The following is a 24,550-nucleotide window of genomic DNA, read 5'->3' as shown; positions in this document are numbered from 1 at the left end:
TGTGAGTTTGTGCTCTGTTATGGTCTTATTCTCTGTATCTGCTTGCAGTTTCTGCAGTTTAGGGGGCAGCAGTTTGCAGTGTGATCTTACTTCTCTTGTGGAAGTTGACTTTTCAGCTTTTTACTTGGTTTAAGGACCAAGTGATCACTTTTAAGTTCCTTACTTATAAACTGGAAACTGGAAGAAGAGTTTTTTTTTTTAGGAATTTCATTTTTATGTATTTCTTTCTTTTTAAATTTTTTCAAAAAGTCAAACTCTTTTTTGAAGAGCAACATTTATTTAAATACCATGATAGTGCCAAAATAAAATTGTGTTATTGATATTAAAAGCTATAACTCCTTAAGACATAAAGAGGTTTCCTGGAAGTAGTTTATTTCCTATTCTCCTTTTACATTTGATAGTAAACTGTTTTTTAAGTTTTCTGTTTTTATTTATTTAAGTGAGCTATTGCACTAGTATTTTATTCGCAGACACTAGGGATTCATAGAAGATTTGTCCTAAATTATGACTTGTTCTAAATATTAGTTGAGTGGATTTACTCTGTTTGAGACCTGATTAGATTTTGAGGCTTCCCTGGTGGCTCAGATGGTAAAGCATCTGCTTGTGATTCAGGAGACCTGAGTTCAATCCCTGGATCAGGAAGATCCCCTGGAGAAGGAAATGGCAGCCCACTGCAGTACTCTTGCCTGAAAAATCGCATGGATGGAGGAGCCTGGTAGCCTACAGTCCCTGGGGTCGCAAAGAGTCAGACATGACTGAGCGACTTCTCTCTCTCTCTCTAGAACTTTAACTTCTTTATGAGTATTATCCCATGGTTTCTGAAGAAAAAAATGATCCTTATCTTGATGTGATTGTTTAGTAGTTGAACTTTTTGTGACAGGTGTTGATTTCGTTCTGTTCTTAATTAGATGATGCAATTAAAAAACCTGGAAATAGCTCTAAGTTCTTTTTTTAAGTGTTGTGTGTACATATGTTCATCAAGCACAAATGGTTTGGGGTCTAATTAAAAACTTTAAAATTAAATTTTATAGCATTGGTCAGAAGCTAGTGACTTTTTAAAATGCAGGTTTAAAAAACTTTTCTGGCTTTAACAATAAAACATAGAAAAGCAAATCTTTTAGCTTTGTTTCTTTATAAGTTGTTATATAGTGTATCTTACTTTAAGAAAGTCTGGTCTCTGTTTATCTGAAATTGTGCAAAAGTTAACAAGTGGTCTTATTTGCTTTGAAAACATTTTTTATTTAGCAACAAATTTTTCTTAAGATCTCATTAAACATCAAGATACCTGAGTAATCTACTCAGATTACTGAGTAGAATCTGGTAGAAAGTAATCTACGAGAGTTTTTAAAACTAAGGTACACTATAAAACAACTTATAAAGAAATAAAGCTAAAAGATTTGCTTTTCTATGTTTTATATAAGTAATTTACAAAGGTTGAAGATAGGTGTATTTCAAAATTACTACATCTAGCCCCAAATGAAACATATTAATATTATAGCATTTAAGGAAGAGGAATTTATAATTATGCCTTTAGTTCCCAAAGAAAGTCAATGATATGTTGTTGGAGGTGGCCAGTAGGCAGCTTGAAGTGTGAGTCTAGATTCAGGAAAAGCATGGTAGCTATATAAATAAAATTGGAGGTTTCCTCCCGTAGGTAATTATTGAAGCTATTGGAGATTAGAGTCTCAAAGCTCAGAATAGGAAGCCTGAGGTTAGAAGTTGGGAAATAGCAACATTTAAGGAATTAGTTTTGAACCAATTGTTAAATTAATTGATCAGTTATTAGTTCATCCTTTTAAAAGTAAATATCAGTAATATATTAGGATAGAAGAGGAAGAATGTGGAGGATTAACAGTTTTTTCCAAGTTAGCAAATCATGGTAATTTAAATTTTTAAATCTCTGAAGCTCTATTCAATAATGAAATCTTTACTAAAGTTATGTGCTTTGTACTCAATTGTATAATCACCTTTTAAAAAAACATTTAATGAGGTACAAACATACAACATGGTTATATACACACATATGTATGATGGATATATATGTGTGTGTGTGTTGTAGGTATAGATATATTAGTGAAAATCTATCTATATTCGTGAATATGTTTTCATCTATATTGGTTTAAATTTACTTCCTCACAACTTTTTTCTCCCTCTCTCCAACTCATCTGTCCTTTTATCCATCCATCCACCCACCCACCCATCCATCCACCCATCCACCCATCCATCCACCCATCCATCCGTCCATCCACCCATCCATCTGTCCATCTTTCTCAGTCTCCTTCCATCTACGGAATTAAACGTGCTCTGCCAGCTAGTTTCTAACGCCTTGTAAGAGGGCAGCTTACTTCAGTCTTAATCGCATCACTATGGGGCTCTGCGAAAGCTTTGAAGTTGTTTCCAGGGTTGCTTAAAAAATCTGTGCCACAAAGAACTGTGATCTTAGTAACTCAGCGGGAAGCTTTGGTAACATCTAGTTTATCCCTAGGTGGGCTGTTAAGAACTAGTCTTCTCTTTCTTTTTCTAGGAAGTGCTTTGTTTGTGGTTCAGAAAGGAGTTGTTCTGATGGATTTTGTTTTGTAGAGTTGTTGTGGATTTGCTTTGATATTTAGTATTAGTTTAGATAAGTTAAAACTGCAGGGTGCTCAAACAAGGACATGGATTAAAGTATCGAAAATTGGGTATTTATTCTAAGCATATTCATGGTTTAAGTTGTTAAATTACACTGTTGTAATTATGAAACTCCTAAGCAGATGTGACCAAAAGGAATCAACTATGTACTATGTGGGTAAAAGAATACCTATAAACTGGCTTATAAATTCTTGGTACCTTCAAGTTTCAGTGTCTTGTTCACAGGAAGAAAATGCAATTACCTGGCAATCTTCTGAAAAGCTTACCTCTCTATTATCCACTGTATACCATAGAATATAATTATGGTGTCTTTCTCTAGTCTAGAAGTTTGTCTTACCCATTCCTGTTCCTTAAAGAAGTATTTTATACTGTTCTGAAATATTTTGACAAATGAAATTCTATTTTATTTTGAAAGACTTTCTGAAATGATTAAATAAAATATCATGATAAACTTAGTGTTTAGGAACATTCACTTTTTTTTCTTTAATCTCTAATTTCTCCTTATCCATTGAACACAGACATATTTTATATGTATATATAAATATTTAGAAGTTATACTATTCCTACTGTATTCCCTAGTGACCTTAGTTATGAAATGTGTTACATACAGTGTCATTCAGAAGTTTGAGAAAGTTAACTAAAGAATATTTACACTAAAGTTTCCAGAAAATAAAAAGCATTATTGTCCATCTAACTAGACAAAATAATGTCGTTAGAAGATAATCCTTGAAATTTCAGTAGAATGTGAGGATACCTTTTGTTCGACTGAGATGTTAAGAAAATTTAATTACTTTAGTATTTCCCCGTAAGGAATAGTGAGACTCTGATTGCGCAGTTCTCACAACCGTGGTTCTTAATGTTTTTAGATAGTACCCCTTGATGTACACACCCACTTACATTTTTAATGGAAGTTTAAAAGATTCACCTCCTTTCCCCATCCAAAAAAAAAAAAAAAGCTTATCTGTGGTTGAAAGAAATACTTGACTAACTTTAGGCCGCTTATTCACGGAGTTTCGCCAGTCTTCTAATCTAGTGATTAGATTAGAAGAATGGAAGTATTTGTGTATCAGAGCCTCCTGTGAAGCTTAAAAAGTTATTGTCCTCCTTGGCCCCAGCCCTTCCTCTAGGCTCACTTTTTTTCTAACTGGCATCTCCCCCGCTTCCCCGTCACTGGTGTAGTAGTGTTTTAATGTGTAACTTGGTTTCCAGAGAGAATTTACTCTTTAGGAAGGGAGTGACTTGTTTGTCTTCAGACTTAGGCTAGATACAGTCAAGGGTTAAATAATAAAATGGTATTTAATCAACTTATCCATTTCCTGTAATACTGACCATCTCTGGAGAAATGATAAAATAAATTACTGTTCTGATATTACAATCTGCCAAATAAAATACCGTCCTCTCATTCTTGAGGCTGTTAGCTTTCGGTTGGAATTCAGATAAAGCTGAGGAGGAGGTGATCTTCCTCATTATTTGGAAATGGTGAATTGAAACTTGGGGCTTCCCAGGTGGCTCAGTGGGTAAAGAATCTGCCTGCCAGTGCAGGAGATGTGGGTTGGATCCCTGGATCGGGAAGATCCCCTGGAGAAGGAAGTGGCAAACGATGCAGTATCCTTGCCTGGGAAGTCTCATGGACAGAGGCCTGGGTGGCTACAGTTTATGGGTTGCAAAGTGTTGGACAAGACTGAGCAACTGAACAACAACAACACATTGAAGCTTGAGACCATAATAGTCTAATACTATTAGTACTAGAATAGTACTACTACTACTAATTATTATGTATCATAATTACATATAATAATAATAATTAATAGTACTACTACTACTAATAGTAGTACTCTAATAGCAATACATCCTTGGTTTTTTACTGATAGTTGGACACGACTGAGCAACTTCACTTTCACTTTTCACTTTCATGCATTGGAGAAAGAAATGGCAACCCACTCCAGTGTTCTTGCCTGGAGAACCCCAGAGATGGGGGAGCCTGGTGGGCTGCCATCTCTGGGGTCGCACAGAGTCGGACACAACTGAAGCGACTTAGCAGCAGCAGCAGGCTGTGTCAAGGCTTTGTTTATCCTGGCTGCGTAGAAGCGTGCTAGGATGCCATATTAAATCAGTAAATCTTAGAATTGAAAGATAACTTAGTAAAGATTTTCTACTGTAGAAACAGTACCTTGGAAAGAATGTGAAACTTGAGTCAGAAGAACTTGCTTTTTGTTGTCTTCATATTTTTAAATAAACCACTTCTCTGATTCTTGGTTTTTAATAGTGAGGACGATAGTGTCTGCTTTATACTTTGTATAACTACTGAGAGTATAAAATCTGATTTCAAACTATTAATTATACTGTGTAAATTATTAAATTTTATGCAAATAGATCATGTTTTTGGTTGCTAATAAATTAGTGTCTTTAGCCAGTCATCCCTCCGTCTAGTGGCTGTCTTTTGTGACTATGTTTCTAAACTATATGTCTATAATGTATTCCTTCTTGTAAGACTGGGTTCCTGGTAACACTTTGCTTGGTAATTCTACCCTTTGTTTAGTGTCTGTTAGATGCCAGGTACTATTGCAGGTCTGTGAAAATGTAACAGTTAAACAAGATCATCTTTGCTCAGTAGAGATAAACAGTTATAGATGGAAGCTAGTGATGATTCTAGAGTTGGGTTACTGTTATTATCAGAGACAGAATGAAATTAGTGGAACAAAGGTTTTGAAGATAGCATCATATATTAGTTCACTTCATTGTTGTGGTTGTTCAGTCACTCAGTTGTGTCTGACTCTTTGCGACCCCATGGACTGCAGCACGCCAGGCTTCCCCGTCCTTCACCATCTCCTGGAGCTTGCTCAAACTCATGTCCATCTCATCGGTGATGCCATCCAACCATCTCATCCTCTGTCGCCCCTTCTCCTCCTGTCTTCAATCCTTCCCAGCATGAGGGTCTCCTCTAATGCATCAGCTCTTCACATCAGGTTGCCAAAGTATTGGAGTTTCAGCTTTAGCATCAGTCCTTCCAATGAACATTCAGGACTGATTTCCTTTAGGGTTAACTGGTTGGATCTCCTTGCAGTCCAAGGGACTGTCAAGAGTTTTTTCTCCACCACAGCTCAAAAGCATCAGTTCTTCGGTGCTCAGCCTTCTATATGGTCCAACTGTCACATCCATACATGACTTTTGGAAAAACCATAGCTTTTACTAGATGGACCTTTGTTGGCAAAGTAATGTTTCTGCTTTTTAATACATTGTCTAGGTTTGTCATAGCTTTTCTTTCAAGGAGCAAGTGTCTTTTAATTTCACTTCATAGTGAAATGTATTTTGGGACACTACCACTGAAATTACAGAAATATTTTTACTTTGGTTTTGTAATGAAGAATACTATTTTTTTTGTTCATATGGAACCAGCAATTGAAAAGAACAAGTAAATCCTTGAGAAGCGTTTAGCTTTTCCATGTATGTGTGACTCTTAGATGATGATCTTACCCTGATTTTCCTTGATATGATTTATTTAAAATAAGTACTATTGGAACATCTTTGACTTAAAATTTGGTAGGAACTAAAGATTGGTAAGGATTAGTAAGAACAATTTCAATTGGTATGTATAAATCATAGAAAAGAAGACTTAAAAGGGACCTTACAGAGATCATCTTATCACTGATTTTGAAATTCATTTTTAGAGGAGCAGTGGAATTCTGTTGTTCTGCTAAGGTACAGTAGGACCTGCTGAAGAGGGACATTACTGGAGGCATGGCCCAGTGGGTATGCCTAGGGCGCCTCCCCGTTTCAACCATGATGGACCCAGAGTTATGTTTTATATATTAGTGATAAATATAAGTTTTTTTCTTTAAATTGTTTTTATATTTAAAAATATAAGTTAGATAACTAGTTTTCTCATTTTAATGACAAAACTAGAGTACCAGAGAAAGTTAACTGGAACCTTGATTTCTTAACTTCACTTCAGCATTATTCAATTATATCATACTGCCTCCAAATGGCTTTAGTAAATTGAAAATCCTGTTAAGCCATTTTAAGTGATGAACAGTCAAGGTTTTGTATAACTGGATCTGACATCAAGAAGATTGATTGATGATGTTAATACCATGATCTAGCATGATATTTAAATGAAAGTGATTTGATATTCTTACTTTTTTATGTTACAAAGTAATTGTTTGAGTACTAAAAATGTTCATTATTGAAACTCAGATGTATTTCTATGATTTTTAGAGTTTATTTGAGCCCTGCCCTTGAATGCTTTAAATATTAAAGACCTCTTTATTAGAGGGATGTGCGTCATTTATGGTCTCATGTGCAGTGTAAGGTAAAGTTATAAGGGCATACAGTTGTCCTTATCTTTGAGTTTCTAGGTGAATTCTCATTAAGAGTTAATATACATTTAGTAAATATGTAGTTTTTCTGTAAAGCAAGTGTTTACAGAGCTTTTGTTTGTCCTTTGGTGTTAAAGAGTTCACTTAGTACCTGACTTTTCACTTAGCAATGAAATTAAAACAAGGTGATTTAGAATGATTTGTAACAATGTCTAATGAACAGTTGCATTATGTGTAAAATGATAGAAGACCTGATTTTTTTAAAAATAAATTTGCATTTAGTTAGAATTGTTATGGCCTTGACTTCTGGGCAAGATGAATTTGCTAGGATTCTTCATTAAGCTTAAAATTCTCTAACATAAAGATAGACTAATAGCAAATTGTACCTCTCTTCCTATTAATAAATAATAAAGTATCAGTAATTTAAAACATTGAGATGTAATTGACATGTATTTAACACTGTATTAGTTAATTTTGTTAGATATATGATCTTTACAAAAGTGTAGTTAGCAATTACTAGTCATTTTTAAAGAAATGTTAGAGCTTTGACTTGATTTTTTTAGTTCTTTAAAAGACTTTGGCTGTGCTGGTCTTGTTGCGGCACGTGGGCTACTCTAGTTGCAGCGTGCAGGCTTCTCTCTTGTTGAGCCTGTGGGCTCTCTAGCTGTGGTGTGTGGTCCCAGTAGCTGTGGCGTATGGGCTCAGTAGTCATGGTCCGTGGGCTTAGTTGCCCTGCAGCATGTGGGATGTTAGTTCCCTGACCAGGGATCGAACCCACATTGCCTGTATTGGAAGGTGGATTCTACCAGTAGACTACTAGGGAAGTCCCAGGCAATAGTAATTTTAAAGAATTCTAATTAACGAGCATTAAACAGAATATTTAATGCCTGCCAAACAGAATGACTTGTAGAACTGATTTATACAGTGAACTATTACAGTACTAAAAACTTAGTTCTGCACAATCTACCCCTTTCCCACCACTCCTGAGAAATGATTTGGTAGATTTCTGAAAAAAGTGATGAAGTGATTATTAAGTCAAATTTGTGCTTAGTCTCACTGTCTGTCTTCTTAAAATTACTTGCAGGAGAGGGCTGCTCACAATTTATATGGCCAACTTGGTAAGTAAATCTTTTTTTTTTTGCATTTGAGGTTTTCTCATGCATTGTTTTTAAAACTATTTTTTTGTTTTTAGAATAAAATTCTCTTTAAAAAAGGAAACTTACTTAAATTTGATAATGTTGTCTGTTTTTGTTTTAAAGGATAGACTTAAATGTTTAAAATAGCTTTGATGCTCTCTGGTTTATTCCTGTTACATTATATGACTGAATTGTACTCATTTCAGGAGGAAAATAGACTCACTGCCGTGTGTTTTTCATGATTTTTTTTTTTCTTTTAAGCTTAGGTCTTCATCTTTGGTAGTGTGCATATCTGTATCTGTATCCTCTCTCTATGTATCTTTAATTTCATTTCATATTCTGCTTCTATTGCTCACTTCTTACGGAAAAAATGATTTAAGGATAAGCTTTTATGATGTACAGTTTTCCTGGATTTCAAAATAGCATTGATTCTATTTTTGAATATACTGAATAAATTTAATAATATGATAGTCTAGGCTTCTAAAAAATTTCTTAAGTTTTCAGAATTGAAATTAATGTTGTCTTAATACTCTTTGCTGTAGATATATATTCAGGGCATATGATTTTCATTGTCAAGCTCATATTTTAAAAACATGTGTATTAAAAGCTTTTAAAGTTGTTTCACAGAAATTATAGGCAACATTGAAAAATTCAGTTAAGAAAAGATAAATAATTGTTTACCTAAGGATAGGTTTTTGAGTTCTGTAACAGAGGAGACTGTAGTTCAGGATTGTATTTAGCAACTTATTTCAGTTTTAAAATATTTAATTTTTGCTCTGGGTAAGTTACTGTGCTATGTGCTAGAAGGCAAGATGAAGACAGTCTTTGTGTTTATGGAGTTTGCTGTCTAGTGGAAAAGTCACAGTAGAAATAATAATGTTTGAACAGAACTGAAAGATGAATTATAGGGTGCTATGGAAACATAATAGGAGCACTAAACTATTCTAGGTGCTGCTTTCCTTTCTTATTTTGTAAAAAACTTAAAAATATTACATCTGCATACCCAGAATGGATTTGAGTTTTAATCCATTTGTTTTCCTTTTAGTTGTACACATGCTTTTTTATATGACCACATGGTCATGCTTTAATACCCAGATACTATATGTATTTATACACTTTTCTTAAATTCGAAGTAAATTTCCACAAACTTTTTGTGTTGCCTGGTTTAGACTGGAAATTCCTGGAGAGAAGCTATTTGATTTTGATTGATATAATCAATGTTGGAAAGTGCCCTAAAAATACTCTGTTTTTTTAAGATTAAGTTTTTTACTTTGAAATAATCATAGATTCCTATGCAGTTGTAAGAAATCATAGATCTCATGTACTCTCTATAGTTTCCCTTAATAGTAGTGTCTTACAAAACTATCGAAGATCAAAAGTAGGATATTTACATTGATATTTGTTATAGTCAAGATAGAGAACATTTTCTTCATGTTGCTGTTTTGTAGCTACGTTTATTGGGTTGGCAAAAAAGTTTGAGTTTTTCCTAAAATGTTACAAAAAAACCTGAACAAACTTTTTGGTCAACCCAGTACTTACTTACCTCTGACCTTTCCCTCCTATTGCCCAACCTCTGGCAACCACTAATTTATTCTTTATCTCTATAATTCTTTAGTTTTTATAGTCATTTCAAGAATGTTTTATAAATAGAATTATATAGTACATATATTTTGTCATTAGCTGTTTTCACTCACCATAATTCTCTGGAGATTGATTCAAGTTGTTGGGCATATCAGTAGTGCATTCCTTTTTATAGCTGAGTAGGTATACCATGGTATGGATGTACTAGTTTATTTAACTGTTCACCTGTTGAAGAACATCTGGCTTGCTTCCAGTTTTTGGCTATTACAAATAAAGATGCTAGAAATATTCACATGCAAGTTTTTGTGTGAATAGGAGTTATTATTTCTCTGGGATAAATGCCCTGGAATACAGTTGCCAGGTTGTATGGTAGCCGAATGTTTAGTTTTTAAAGAAACTGATAAACTGTTTTCCAGAGTGGCTGTACTGTATTGTTTTGATAGCATTTGGAATCTAGAATAAACCTTTGAATCTCTAGTTCTGTCTAAATGTGAAACTTTGTGTGTGTGGGGAGTAACATTTGTCTATTAAGTAGATTTGTACTTTTTATGTCCAGATTAATAAATTTCAGTATTAGGAAAGCTTTTCAGAAAGTGCAGAATATAGATTGGTCTTTTATCTTTTGTCATCCAAGATCTGTAATTTAAAAATTTAATGAGATCAAAGCCTCACACATGGATTTTTGACTGTGTTCAAAGAAATTTATACATGATATATTTGGGATACTAATGATAGTCTTAGTATCTTCATCTTCTTTCATCTTCATCTCCCTTTCCTCTAAATAGAACCTTTTATTTTTACTATTGCTATGTAACTGTTATTTAAGTAAGAGGGTGATTAGTGTGGAATAGGTAAGAAGTATTTTCAGAGCCTGAATTTATCCTTAAGAAATAACTAAATTCTAGAACTCTATTATATTGCTCACTAGACTGAGTTGAGATTGTTGGCTGATTTTAACATCAATGAAAAAATTTCTAAATGTTGGGAGCTTTTATTTTAAGAAAGTTACTTATTGTATTTGGGTATGTGTTTCTGAATTAGAAAGTAGAGAAAAACATGAAGAAGAAAGTAAAAGTTAGTTTTACCATGTAGTAACTGCTAACATTTTAGTGTTTATTATTTTATCCCTTTCCCTTTCCTCCGATGTCCCTACATAAATACACATAGATGCATATTCACATTACACATTATATACCCAATTAAAAATTGGGGGCATATTGTTTTGTGACGTCTTTTGTTACCATGCCATATAGTTTTGGTAGCTCATAGTATAAAGTAGCCATTCTTTGGAGAGCCTAATCATACCTTTTCACCTAATTCTTGGTTATATCCTCATTACATTGAGTTGGTTTTGTATATATACACATATACCCACTAAAATGTTGGATGACAGTAGATTACTGTTTGGTTAGTATTAATGTCATTTTGTTAGTTTTGGCTGCAACAGTTATACATTCCTTAATTATTTTGATCAGAAAATTTCAAAGGCATTGCCATGCCTTTGAATGAATATCTGAGAAAAATGTGGAAAACTGGCTTCATATTATCTTTATCATCTTTGTCTTTATTTTTATCAATGAACATTTAGTGGGTGCAAAGCACTGTCCTGTGTATTTGGACCCAAGTATAAGTCATTATGGTCTTCCCTGATAGTTCAGTGGTAAAGAACCTGCCTGCCAATGCTGGAGATGCAGGCTCGATCCCTGGGACAGGAAGATCCCCTGGAGAAGGAAATGGCAACCCATTCCAGTATTCTTGCCTAGGACATTCCATGAAAAGAAGAGCCTGGAGGACTATAGTCCGTGGGATTGCAAAGAGGCAGACATAATATAGTGACCAAACAAATAACAAAAAATACATAAGTCATTATTCTGTTCTTGAAAGTAGCTTAGTTGAGGCAATAAGGTTTATCTAGATCTGGATTTAAAATGTTAATGTATTGCTCTGTTTAAAATGGATAAACAACAAGGGCCTGCTGTATAACACATGGAACTCTGCTCAGTGTTATGTGGCAGCCTGGATGGGAGAGGAGTTTGGGGGAGAATGGATACATGTATATGTGTGGCTGAATCCCTTCCCTGTTCACCTGAAACTATCACGACGTTGTTTGTTAATTGCTAGACCCCAATACAAAATAAAACGTTTTTTAAAAAAGAACTGGTATTGACCTATAAGCTGTAAAAAAATAATTAAAATGATAGTTTCAGTTCAGTTCAATTCAGTCGCTCAGTCGTGTCCGACTCTTTTCGACCCCATGAATCACAGCACGCCAGGCCTCCCTGTCCATCACCAACTCCTGGAGTTCACTCAGACACGTCCATCGAGTCAGTGATGCCATCCAGCCCTCTCATCCTCTGTTGTCCACTTCTCCTCCTGCCCTTAATCCCTCCCAGCATCAGAGTCTTTTCCAATGAGTCAACTCTTTGCATGAGGTGTCCAAAGTACTGGAGTTTCAGCTTCAGCATCATTCCTTCCAAAGAAATCCCAGGGTTGATCTCCTTCAGAATGGACTGGTTGGATCTCCTTGCAGTCCATGGGACTCTCAAGAGTCTTCTCCAACACCACAGTTCAGAAGCATCAATTCTTTGGCGCTCAGCCTTCTTCATAGTCCAACTCTCACATCCATCCATACAGGAAAAACCATAGCCTTGACTAGACGGACCTTAGTCGGCAAAGATCGTCTCTGCTTTTGAATATGCTATCTAGGTTGGTCATAACTTTTCTTCCAAGGAGTAAGCGTCTTTTAATTTCATGGCAATGATAGTTTGTTCATCATCAAATATGTGGTTAGACGGTACAGTTTTAAGAACTTTAGGAAAGGGAGTTAGCTTTGCGCTGGGGAAATGAGAAAGTTTTACTTTATTATTATTATTTTTAATATTTATAGTCTGTGGGTAGTCTGCCTGGCAGGTCTGTAGTGGAGTTAATGGTGACCTCCACCAAGAAGACGTACACCACACGCCTCGCCTCCTAGGTCTGCGGCAGCCAGAGCCCCTGTCCCTGCGGCAGGTCACTGCTGACCTGTCCTCTGCAGGAGACACTCATACCTTCAAAGGCAGGTCTGGCTGAATCTCTTGTGGAGGTCACTGCTCCATTCCCTGGGTCCTGGTAATCACAGATAGCCATGATGATGTGATCACTCATCTAGAGCCAGACATCTTGGAGTGTGAAGTCAAGTGGGCCTTAGGAAGCATCACTACGAACAAAGCTAGTGGAGGTGATGGAATTCCAGCTGAGCTATTTCAAATTCTAAAAGATGATGCTACGGATGGCTAATAAACACATGAAAAGATGCTCAGCATCACTCATTATTAGAGAAATGCAAATCAAAACCACAATGAGGTACCACTTCACACCAGTCAGAATGGCTGCGATCCAAAAATCTGCAAGCAATAAATGCTGGAGAGGGTGTGGAGAAAAGGAACCCTCCTACACTGTTGGTGGGAATGCAAACTAGTACAGCCACTATGGAGAACAGTGTGGAGATTCCTTAAAAAATTGCAAATAGAACTACCTTATGACCCAGCAATCCCACTGCTGGGCATACACACCGAGGAAACCAGAATTGAAAGAGACACATGTACCCCAATGTTCATCGCAGCACTGTTTATAATAGCCAGGACATGGAAACAACCTAAATGTCCATCAGCAGATGAATGGATAAGAAAGCTGTGGTACATATACACAATGGAGTATTACTCAGCCGTTAAAAAGAATTCATTTGAATCAGTTCTGATGGGATGGATGAAACTGGAGCCGATTATACAGAGTGAAGTAAGCCAGAAAGAAAAACACCAATACAGTATACTAACACATATATATGGAATTTAGGAAGATGGTAATGACGACCCTGTATGCAAGACAGGAAAAAAGACACAGATGTGTATAACGGACTTTTGGACTCAGAGGGAGAGGGAGAGGGTGGGATGATTTGGGAGAATGGGAATTCTAACATGTATACTATCATGTAAGAATTGAATCGCCAGTCCATGTCTGACGTAGGGTGCAGCATGCTTGGGGCTGGTGCATGGGGATGACCCAGAGAGATGTTATGGGGAGGGAGGTGGGGGGGGGGGTCATGTTTGGGAACGCATGTAAGAATTAAAGATTTTAAAATAAAAAACAAAAACAAACAAAAAAAAATAAATGTAAAAAAAAAAAGATGATGCTGTGAAAATGCTGCACTCAATATGCTAGCAAATTTGGAAAACTCTGCAGTGGCTACAGGACTGGAAAAGGTCAGTTTTCATTCCAATCCCAAAGAAGGGCTATGCCAAAGAATATTCAGACATTCGTTCCTTGGAAGAAAAGCTGTTACCAACCTAAACAGCATATTAAAAAGCAGAGACATTACTTTGCTTACAAAGATCCATCTAGTCAAAGCTATACTTTTTCCAGCAGTCATGTATGGATGTGAGAGTTGGAGCATATAGAAAGCTGAGTGCCGAAGAATTGATGCTTTTGAACTGTGGTGTTGAAGACTATTGAGAGTCCCTTGGACTGCAAGGAGATCCAACCAGTCTATTCTGAACAAGATCAGCCCTGAGTATTCATTGGAAGGACTGATGCTGAAACTGAAGCTCCAATACTTTGGCCACCTGATGTGAAGAGCCAAATCATTAGAAAAGACACTCATGCTGGGAAAGATTGAAGGCAGGAGGAGAAGGGGATGACAGAGGACAAGATGGTTGGATGGCATCACCGACTCGATGGACATGTGTTTGAGCAAGCTGTGGCAGATGGTGAAGGACGGAGAGGTTTGGCATGCTGCAGTCCATGGGGTCATAACGAGTCGGACATGACTGAGCAACTGAACAGCGACAACACTTTATATGTTATTTATTTGGCCGCAGTAGGTCTTTGTTGCTGCACGTGAGATCTAGTTCCCCAACTAGGGATTGAGCCCAAGCACCCTGTATGTGGAGCCTGGAGTCCTAGCCACTGGACCCCCAGGAAAGTCCCCAAGAAGGTCCTATGAATTGCATGGGACCTGAATATTGAAGAAAGGCAAGAAATTGGAGGTAGCTGTATCTTTGACACATGTCTCTGGTGATCGTAAGACAAAGTTCTTGCCTTTCCAATAATTGCTAAGTTGAGGCCAAAATTTAGGGGAAAAGAAAAGAATCAGTAACATTTGTTGAGTTTCTACTCTGTTAGACATAATTGGTAAAATTGGGGTTACCGAAATAAACAAGGTATAGTTCCTGATTCTGAGGACCTTATACTTTACTAGGGGAGAGAGAGATGTAAAAACTCATCTCTGTTTTTTAACATTGCTAGTTGTCTCAAAGCAGAAAACAGTACAGTGTTTAAACTGTGTCGTTGTGAATATAAATCTTGCTAGTTGTGCTTGTGAACTGTGTTATGCTACGTGTCGTAGGGAATGGGTGAGGAACTGTATATTCTAAATAAGGGACATCTCTATCGATACTTTTGCTTTTATGAGAAGATATTCTCTTGGGCTGTTCTTATTATTCATAATATCTGTAAGTAAGCCTGGATAATTCTCAGTTATTAAACCTAAGTGATTTGTAGCTTTAGCTATAAATGTCAAACATTATAATTTAACCAACGGTTTTAAAAATTATGAAGTCTTACAGTTTAATACAGTTTAATGAATGCCCATGTGAAAGTCTTTAAGTTCTATGTTAGCAAATTTTGGAAAGAAAAATATAAAATTTTAAAAATTGTACAGTTTTTTCCCCCAGATTTTTAGAGTTGATAGAGAATTAGTTGTTAAAGGGCAAAATGTAGAGAAGATATACAAAAAAGAATTAAATATATTCTCTGGCTTTTGCCCAAGATATGTCTATAAGATGATAGAAGTGTTTTTGTGAAGGTAATATGCCAGAACCAATTACCCACAAGAACACCAGCTGCTGGGATTCAACTTTGCCACAGTTTGATTTAAAAGAAAACGCATAAAAGTTAGCATTTACATGAGTTCCTTTTATTTAGTTGGTTGTGACGATGACTGAGGATTCCAGTTTTTCAAAACTTATAATTTGCTGCTAACATTTAGGGTGTGATGTCAAACGTAGTTCATTTCTGTTTAGTTTAAAAATAATTTATGACATTTACCAATCTTTCTATGTAAGTCTTTTGAAAACTTCTTTCTGCAATTTCCTTTATGCCACCAAGCATTCAACAACGCATACATTTAAAAATTGTAAACATACATCTACAGGCTTGTCTCTAGCACTTGTTTTTTAATTTTAAACATGCAGTGTCTTTGATTAAAACATCTGTATTTGATTTTTCAAACATACGGTTTGAAAATGTTGACTCATATGTTTTCTTGTAAGTCTACTTCAATTTAATTAGATTCAGCAGGTATTTATTATGTATCAGCTATGCTAGGCACGTGAGGATACAAAAGAAATACAAAGTGGATTGTAAACTAGTTGGAGAAATTTGATAGATGAACTCGAAAAAAAGTAAACTGAAAGTATTAAATTCAAAAAGCAATTATAAATACTTTTTCAAATTGCTCCCCTAAGCCTTCCTTTTGCATCAAAAGACATCAACCATCCATCTAGTTGCTCAGGCCAGAAACTTAGGTGTTTTACCTCTTTTCTTCATCTATACTCTTGGTCCAGTCCATTGCAAAATCTTATTCTCCTTGGAAAATACACCCTGCATCTGATAGTGACTCATTACCAACACAGTTATAACTAGAGTCTGAGCCTAAAATCTCTCACCTCAGCTGCCTGAATAGCCTCATTCGTTTACATCTTCCCACTCCTGTCTTCTTATACAGTCTGTTTTCCACATAACAGTTAGAGTCATTGGAAATACAAATTAGAGGTTCTTGATCTGCTTAAAACCTTCTCTTCCCACTTCTCACTGCACCCATGTACAATACAAACACCTCACAAAGCTGGTATCTCTCTGACCTCATCTGCTCTTCTTATTCTTTACACTGGATTGTTTTTGTCTGTAGAGTATTTGATGGGTTGCACAGTCGGACACGACTGAAGTGACTTAGCAGTAGCAGTAGCAGTCCTTTATAGCTGCAGCACTTTGGGGGGACAGGGGTGGGGGCTTAGAAATCCATTTCCCTAAAATATTCTTGGCTAGCACCTTCTCCTTATATGCTTCTTAAGCTATTGTTCGGAGAAGGCAATGGCAACCCACTCCAGTACTCTTGCCTGGAAAATCTCATGGACAGAGGAGCCTGGTAGGCGGCAGTCCGTGGGGTCGCTAGGAGTCGGACACGACTGAGTGACTTCACTTTCACTTTTCACTTTCATGCATTGGAGAAGGAAATGGCACCCCACTCTAGTATTCTTGCCTGGAGAATCCCAGGGACGGGGGAGCCTGGTGGGCTGCCATCTGTGGGGTCGCACAGAGTCAGACACGACTGAAGCGACTTAGCAGCAGCAGCAGCAGCAACCTATTGTTACATCCTGAGAGAGTCTTTACTGTTATAGTTAAAGCAGCTTCCCCTCACCCCTCTAACTTTTACTCTTTTCTTTTTCATGGTTCTTATAAGTAAATTAAATTTTAAAATTTAGAAATACATCCTAAGAGAGTCTTTACTGTTATAGTTAAAGCAGCTTCCCCTTACCTCTCTAACTTTACTCTTCTTTTTCATGGCTCTTATAAGTAAATTAAATTTTAAAATTTAGAAATGTTCTTATTTGTTTGCTTCATTTTCCCTGCACTGTATATAAGCTGCTTAACAGCAAGATTTCTTGCTCGTTCACTGACATCCCTAGTATCCACAGTGTTTAGAATATAATATGTGCTTAATGAATACTGAATGGATGGAGATTGGGAGCAAATACTCTAGAAAATGGCAAAGATGAGAGAGAATGACCCTTATCTTCTAAGTTGGTGAACATATTAATAACACCTATTCTTCTTTCCTTCCATTAACTTTGAGACCCAAGTTCTTTTAAGCCAACCCAAATGACCTTGTTTTCTCAAGGGAAGGTAAACAAAAGAGTAAGTAGATCTGTTATCAGCTGATCTCCTGAGCTAGTAGATTCCTTTGTTGGATGGTTTCTTATGAGTACCAGAATTAGGGATGCTATTTTTCTCTGTATTCTTACTCTGATTCTTTAAGTCACATTGAGGAATGTGCTTTTGGTGCCCAGTATAACATTTGGCTCATCTTGTGCTCTTATCTTCATGTGGTAGAAGATGAGATACTTTGCTACCCAAAGTGAATAGATTCTTAAAAATTGTCATGGGCCACTTGATCCAAAGGCAGACATAGAGGAGGACTTGTGAGCATGCAAAGGGGAATTATTAGAGACTCCCTCTCATTTTCTTATACTGAGCAATTTAATTTCTGTTTTAGATCCTTTGGAGGAGGGCATGGTAACCCACTGCAGTATTCTTTCCTGGAGAACCCCATGGACAGAGGAGCCTGGTGCACTCTGGTCGATAGGGTTGCAGAGTCAGACACGACTGAGGTGACTTAGCATGCATGCATTTGAAGATCTATTGATGCTGTGTTTTTGAGACCTATGTGTATTCCTTTATGTCCTTCCCATGTATTGCTTTGACTGCCACCTAGTGTGCCAGAATATTCATCCCTTGATCCCCTGTATGTGCCTTATAATGGCTTTATTGAGATATAAATCACATACCATAAAAGTTACCCCTTTGGAGTGATTTTTAGCACATTCACAGGATTGTGCACCATGAACACCATCTGGTTCATCTAGTGCATTTTACTTGTTCATTCTTTCAGTGATGGACATCCAGATTACTTCCAACTCCTCAGTGTCACGATCAATATGGTGATAATCATCTTTGTACATGACTGTTCTGTGAATTTCTCTGGATGTGCATGGATAAAAGCTAAGAACGTATATTTTTAGATTCGGTACTTTCTGGTAAAAGGACAGAGTAGCTTGGAATGTGAGAAGTATCACTATTCTAGTAGTTCATTTGAACATAGATTTATTGGTTCTTTAGGAGATAATTTTGTCCTGTGTTTCTTTGTCCTGTGTTCCTATTTGAATAATTTGATAGTTCATACTAGAGATTTTGGGGTTGGAGGTTGACATTGAATCTAGTAGGTATTCTGCTCCAAGTGCCTTGAGGAACCACTACAGGATCAATTAGGCCAAAGGAAAAAAAGGTGCCATCTTTCTTTAGGTGTGAGATTTCATCATAATTAGTCTTTATACACCTAGTTATATAACTGTTTGGCTTGTGAAGGTAATATGTGCTTCAGTTTTCCTTGAAGGTGGTACGTACAAAGTAAAGACTTTTTCAGACGGAGAAAACCTGAAGGAATTCATCAGCAGTAGACCTGTACTAGAGGAAATGTTAAAGTTTGTCAGGAAGTTTTCAGGAAAACAATATAGTTGGAAATCTAGACCTACACAGAGAAATGAAGAGCACTGAAAATGGTAACTATCAACACCTTGGTAGATATAAAAGATACTTTTCTTATATATCCCCCTTTAAAAGTGTAATTGATTGCAAAAATAATAGCAGTGTAGTTTGTGAGGGTTATATGTAGAAGTAGTGTTTAACAACATTGATACAGAGTTCAAGAGGGAAGAAATAGAAATGTAATAACAGATTTTTATGCCATATGGGACACTGTGTAAATCACTTGAAGGTATGTATATTATAAACCTCAGATAACTCAACTATATGTAACCTACAAGAAGTCACTTTAAAAGTAAAGGGACAAATAAATTTAAAATGAGTTAAAAGTTTTGATAAGAGATATATTATGCTCACCCTAGTTAGAAGTAAGCTAGAGTGGCTGTAGTAACAGTGGTGCTAGTGTAAAGAACCTGCTTGCCAGTGCAGGAGACGTAAGAGATGCGAGTTTGATCCCTGGATCAGGAGGATCCCCGGGAGAAGGGCACGGCAATCCACTCCAGTGTTCATGCATGGAGAATCCCATGGACAGAGGAGCCTGGAGGGCTACAGTCCATAGGATTGCAAAGAGTTGGACACGACCGAAGGGACTTAACAGGTGCTCGTGCATGGTAGATTTCAAAGCAGAGCATATTACCAGAGAGAAAGAGGGTAATTTCATAACAGTAAAAGGATAAATGAATTAAGAGGACATAATATTCCTAAATGTTTATGCATTTAATAAGAGAGCTTCAAAATAAATAAAGCAAAAACTGACAGAACTGCAATGAGAAATAAACAACATCCTTGATATAGAATGTAAAAAGAAAATCATGAAGGATACAGAAGCCTTCAGTTCAGTCGTTTAGTCGTGTCTGACTCTTTGCGACCCCATGAATCACAGCATGCCGGACCTCCCTGTCTATCACCAACTCCCGGAGTTTACCCAAACTCATGTCCATCGAGTTGGTGATGCCACCACAGAAGCCTTGAGTAACCCTATTAACTAACCTGACATTGTCGATGTTTATAGATCATTCTATACAGCAGTATGGAGTGAAAATTATTTTCAAGTATCATCAAAATTTACCATATTCTGCACTACAAAATGAATCTCAAATGATTCAAGTCATACAATTTATTGTTTGATGTCAATGAAATTAAATTAGAACCAGTAACCAAAAGATATCTAGAAAATCCCCCAATATTTGAAGATACCAGAAGATATCAAAAGTAGAGTAGAAGGTATTTTGAATTAAATGAAAAAACAAACATATCAAAATTGGTAAGATATTGACTGCCTACTTAGAGGGACATTTATAACACGAAATACCTATTTAGAAAAAAAAAGAAAGGTCTTAAGTCAGTGATTTCAGTTTCAACCTTAGGAAGCTAGAAAAAGAAGAGCAGTTAAACCCAAAGTAAGCATAAGTAAAGAAATAGTAAATATTAGAGTGGAAATAGGTGAAAAAAAAATCAAAACCAGTCAGTCAACATAACTTTAGCTAGTTCTTTGAGAAAATGGATAAATTAACAAACCTTTAAGCCAGATTGATGAGGGGAAAAAGAGAAAAGATACAAATTACCAGCATCAGGAATGAGAGAGGTTATTCCATTATAGATTATACAGCTGATACTGAGTTGGCTGAAACGTTTGTTTGGGTTTTTCCATAGAATCTTACGAAAAAGCCAAACGAACTTTTGAGCCGACCAATTAAAGTATAGTAACTTGGTAATTGAATAAGTTTATGTCCATATATTTGTCAACTTAGGTGAAAAGGTTATATTTCTTTAAAGATTGTTGCTGTTGTCCGGTTGTTAAATCATGTCCGACTCTTTGGGACCCCATGGACTCTAGCCTGCCAGGCTCCTCTGTCCTTCACTCTCTCCTGGAGTTTGCTCAGATTCATGTCCAGTAAATCAGTGATGCTATCCGACCATCTCATTCTCTACTGCCTCTTTCTCCTTTGTATCTCAAAAGATATAAAACTCACTCAAAGAGAAATAGATAAACTGATCAGCCCTCTATTTATTGAAGAAATTGGATTTGTAATTTAAAACCTTTTCCCAAAGAAAATTTCATGCCTGGGTAACTTCCCTGGAGAGTTTCAGTAAATATTTAAAGAAGACATGATACAAGTTCTGCTCATTCCACTCAAACTGCATCAGAAGGTTGAAGAGAAGCAGTCACTTCAGGATCCCTTCTCTGAGGCCAGCATAACTTTGATACCAAAGCAAGACAAAGACACTACAAGAAAACGGGAACGACGGACTGAGAATCCTCATGATAACAAAATTTTAGCAGATCATTCCAATAATACCATGTTCAAGTGAGGAATTTAGCTTAACATTCAGAAGACAATTAACGTAATGGACTTATTAACATACTTAGAAAAGTCATCTTAACAGAGTCTGAATAAACTTTTGACAAAATTCAGAAACTGTTGACAAAAAGTTCTCATAAAACTAGATCAGTGGTTTTCGGTCAGCAGGAGTGATTTCATACCCTGGGAGTGATTGATATTGGCAAGATACGGAGATGGTCTTGATTCTCAGGACTGAGCACTGCTGGCACTCATCAGTTTGAATCCTGGTTTACCACTTACTACCTTTTTCTCAGTTTCCTCCTCTGTCAAATGGAGTAATTAATACATTATTTTTTGTGTGATTATTATGAAGATTAATTAATGTCGTCCAAGAGGAATAAGAAGCCCTTAAACCTAACATTTCTTTACTGTGATAATTACTCTAATAAATGAGAAAAAATACATAATTCATAAAAATATTTGTTTGCACAGAGAGTTTAAGATGTGAGTGTATCTATATCTATATCTATATTATGATAAAATCAGTAACTAATTACCATTATGGCTTAAGTCTGGCCTGGGAGAGCGTGACATCACCACATCGATCATAGAAACATTTTAAAATTATAGACATTGTTCCAAAGAGGAAATAATATTTGGGTCATTAACATTGCATAGTGATTTTCATAATGTGTGATTAGTTTCTCAGGATGCTTTGCCTGAAAGCTAAATGGCAGTCCACTCCAGTACTATTGCCTGGAAAATCTCATGGACAGAGGAGCCTGGTAGGCTACATACAATCCCTGGGGTCGCGAAGAGTCAGACACGACTGAGCGATTTCACTTCACTTCACTTCTGGGACCCAACCTGCCATAGTCACCTTGCTTACTTGAACCTAGCTATTCGCTTTTCCAGTTCTGTCTTCTTTTACTAAATCCAGACTGTGCAAGTCATTATTCTTAAAGTCTGGAAACATAGCTGTCCTTAACATGGCTACAGAGTATATGTAAATCTGCACTGGGAAGTGACAGTCCTAGCAGGGAGGAAGACAGAAGAAAGGGTTAATTTATTTTTGTCCTTCTCTCTGCTTTCCTTAGCTAAGCCAAGAATTATTTATTGAGGGCATATGTGTGTGTGTGTGTGTCTGTGTGTGTGTGTAGGGCATGAATTTAAAGGGAAATTATGAATGAAGTTTAATTTTTTTTGGCTTTCAGGTATTTAATATATGAGTTTACAGTTTTTGATTTCTTTTTTTTTTTTTTCACTAAAACAATCTTTTCATTCTCTGGAATTTTGTCTTCTATGTCTGTCTTTATAATTTCTTGCAGGAATAACCAGAATGTTTGTATTCAGTGAATAATACCTCCATAGTATCATGTTTATCTAATGCCTTTGTAAACGCTTTTCACATACCTTTTTGCATTTAATGTACCAAAGCCACCCAGTTAAAAATAGGCATGATAGCTTTTATTACACCATTTGTAGATTATGAAAACAGCGTGGAAGGTTATGTGACTTCTAATCTCATATTGACGATATATAATAAGGTAATATTGAAACTTCAGGTTCTAACTGGGTTTATTTAGTGCTTTTTCTAGGCTACTGTATCCTACCTGAAAGGTGTTGGTTGATGACTTTTTAGAACCTAGACTTTTTAAATGAATATTAAAAATAATCCTTAAATGTGGCAACAGTTGCAGTACAGAGCATGATTGTTTTCATTTACGGTCTTTTAATTAAGGTTAAATCTGGAGGTCTGGAATGTAATGGCAGTATTTAAAAAAATTTAGCACTGCTGTGACAGCTTTAGACAGTAGCATGGGATATTAACTCAATGCACTTCTGTGTTAAATCATTTTATGTCACTTTGGTCAGGAAGGTAAGCATTAATTATATTTCTAGGAGGTAAGTTATTCGAGTATGTTATGTTTTAAAGTCAAAGGAAAAATAAATTACTTATTTATATTCAGTTAGCCAACAATTTAAGTTCTGAAAAAGCTTCTTTTAGTGCTTTACTAAATTTTGTAGCTCCTTGGTCATCTGTCAGTATTCTACTGGGTTTTATGATATTTAAGGTTTTTTTTTTGTATTTTGATATTCAAAAATATGATCTAATGTAATCTAGTTAATATTTGGTAGTTTTTCAAACAGAAGCAAAGAGCTATGACTTTTGTAGTGTGGCGTTTATCATGTTCATTCTTATTGTGAGATACAAATTTAGTTACAAAGCTAAATATCATCTTTTAATCATCTATACAAAATCATTAAAATGTTTGTCACCCTTAAGGAAAATACAAAGGTAAAAAGTAAAAGTATACTAATTAAGGTCTTAAATACCTTAATTAAAAATAATGCATTATATGTTAAAAATTTTTTTGGAGGAAAAGATGTAGATTTTGTATGATTTGTTAAATTATATGACTGGCATGTGATAAAAAAAGGGTCTATGATTTTTTTTTTCTACAAGCTAATCTTGTACCATTTAGTGATATTTCTTAGCAACTTTCATAAACATAGCATGAGATTAAACTAACAATTAGTTGTATTTCTTATCAGAAATAAATACATTGTTTGAGAAATCACATTTAGATGTATCCTACAATGTATGGGTTCTTGAATTTCTTGCATTCTGACATGAGATATGCTGTAATTGGTTCATCAACCCACTCCAGTATTCTTGCCTGGAGAATCCCATGGACGGAGAAGCCTGGTGGGCTACAGTTCAGGGGGTCGCAAAGAGTCGGACACGACTGAGCGACTTAACTTAATTGGTTCAGTAAAGTGAGCAGTACAGTGAAGAAATTGAAGATACAACTGAGTTTAATATGTAGGAGGAAAATAGCTCATTTGCAATATGCTTTTAAGGTATGCCCTTTACACCTCTAATAGCAATTATCAAAGTAGAGGATGAAATGTCCTGGCCTAACTGATAGATATCGTTTGATGAAAAATAATGGACTCTATTATTTTCATTTTGCTGAAACAGTTGCAGGTAAGGACTATTCATACTAAAACTTGACCTCGTACTTGTGAAGTATTTATTTAAAGAAAAATAGAAACAGAGAAAGGAAAAAAGTGAAAAGGAAAATAAAAAGGCATTTACTTAAAAATGTACTTGGGCTACACAGACCTAAATTTTTCAGATCTGGCATTTATTATTTTACCTTTGCAGTTATTCTGTTATTGTTGTTAGATGTTTATTATAAATAGACATTTAATAGAGACACTTTAAAGATTTAATTCTATTCTG

At 35.9% G+C, this 24,550-nt stretch overlaps 1 protein-coding gene across 1 annotated transcript in view; it reads left to right on the top strand.

Annotated features, from left to right (window-relative positions):
- TMEM135 (transmembrane protein 135) overlaps positions 1-24,550 on the top strand; it is a 269,389-nt gene that overhangs the window by 53,889 nt on the left and 190,950 nt on the right. Inside the window, exon 4 of the mRNA XM_004019395.6 lies at positions 8,029-8,062. Coding sequence (XP_004019444.1) covers positions 8,029-8,062 — 34 coding nt within the window. The remainder of the gene's footprint in view (positions 1-8,028; positions 8,063-24,550) is intronic.

This window comes from Ovis aries, chromosome 21 (assembly GCF_016772045.2).
Source record: "Ovis aries strain OAR_USU_Benz2616 breed Rambouillet chromosome 21, ARS-UI_Ramb_v3.0, whole genome shotgun sequence".
NCBI lineage: Eukaryota > Metazoa > Chordata > Mammalia > Artiodactyla > Bovidae > Ovis > Ovis aries.
The sequence above is the reverse complement of the archived record's forward strand: the minus strand, read 5'-3'. Positions and strand labels throughout refer to the sequence as shown.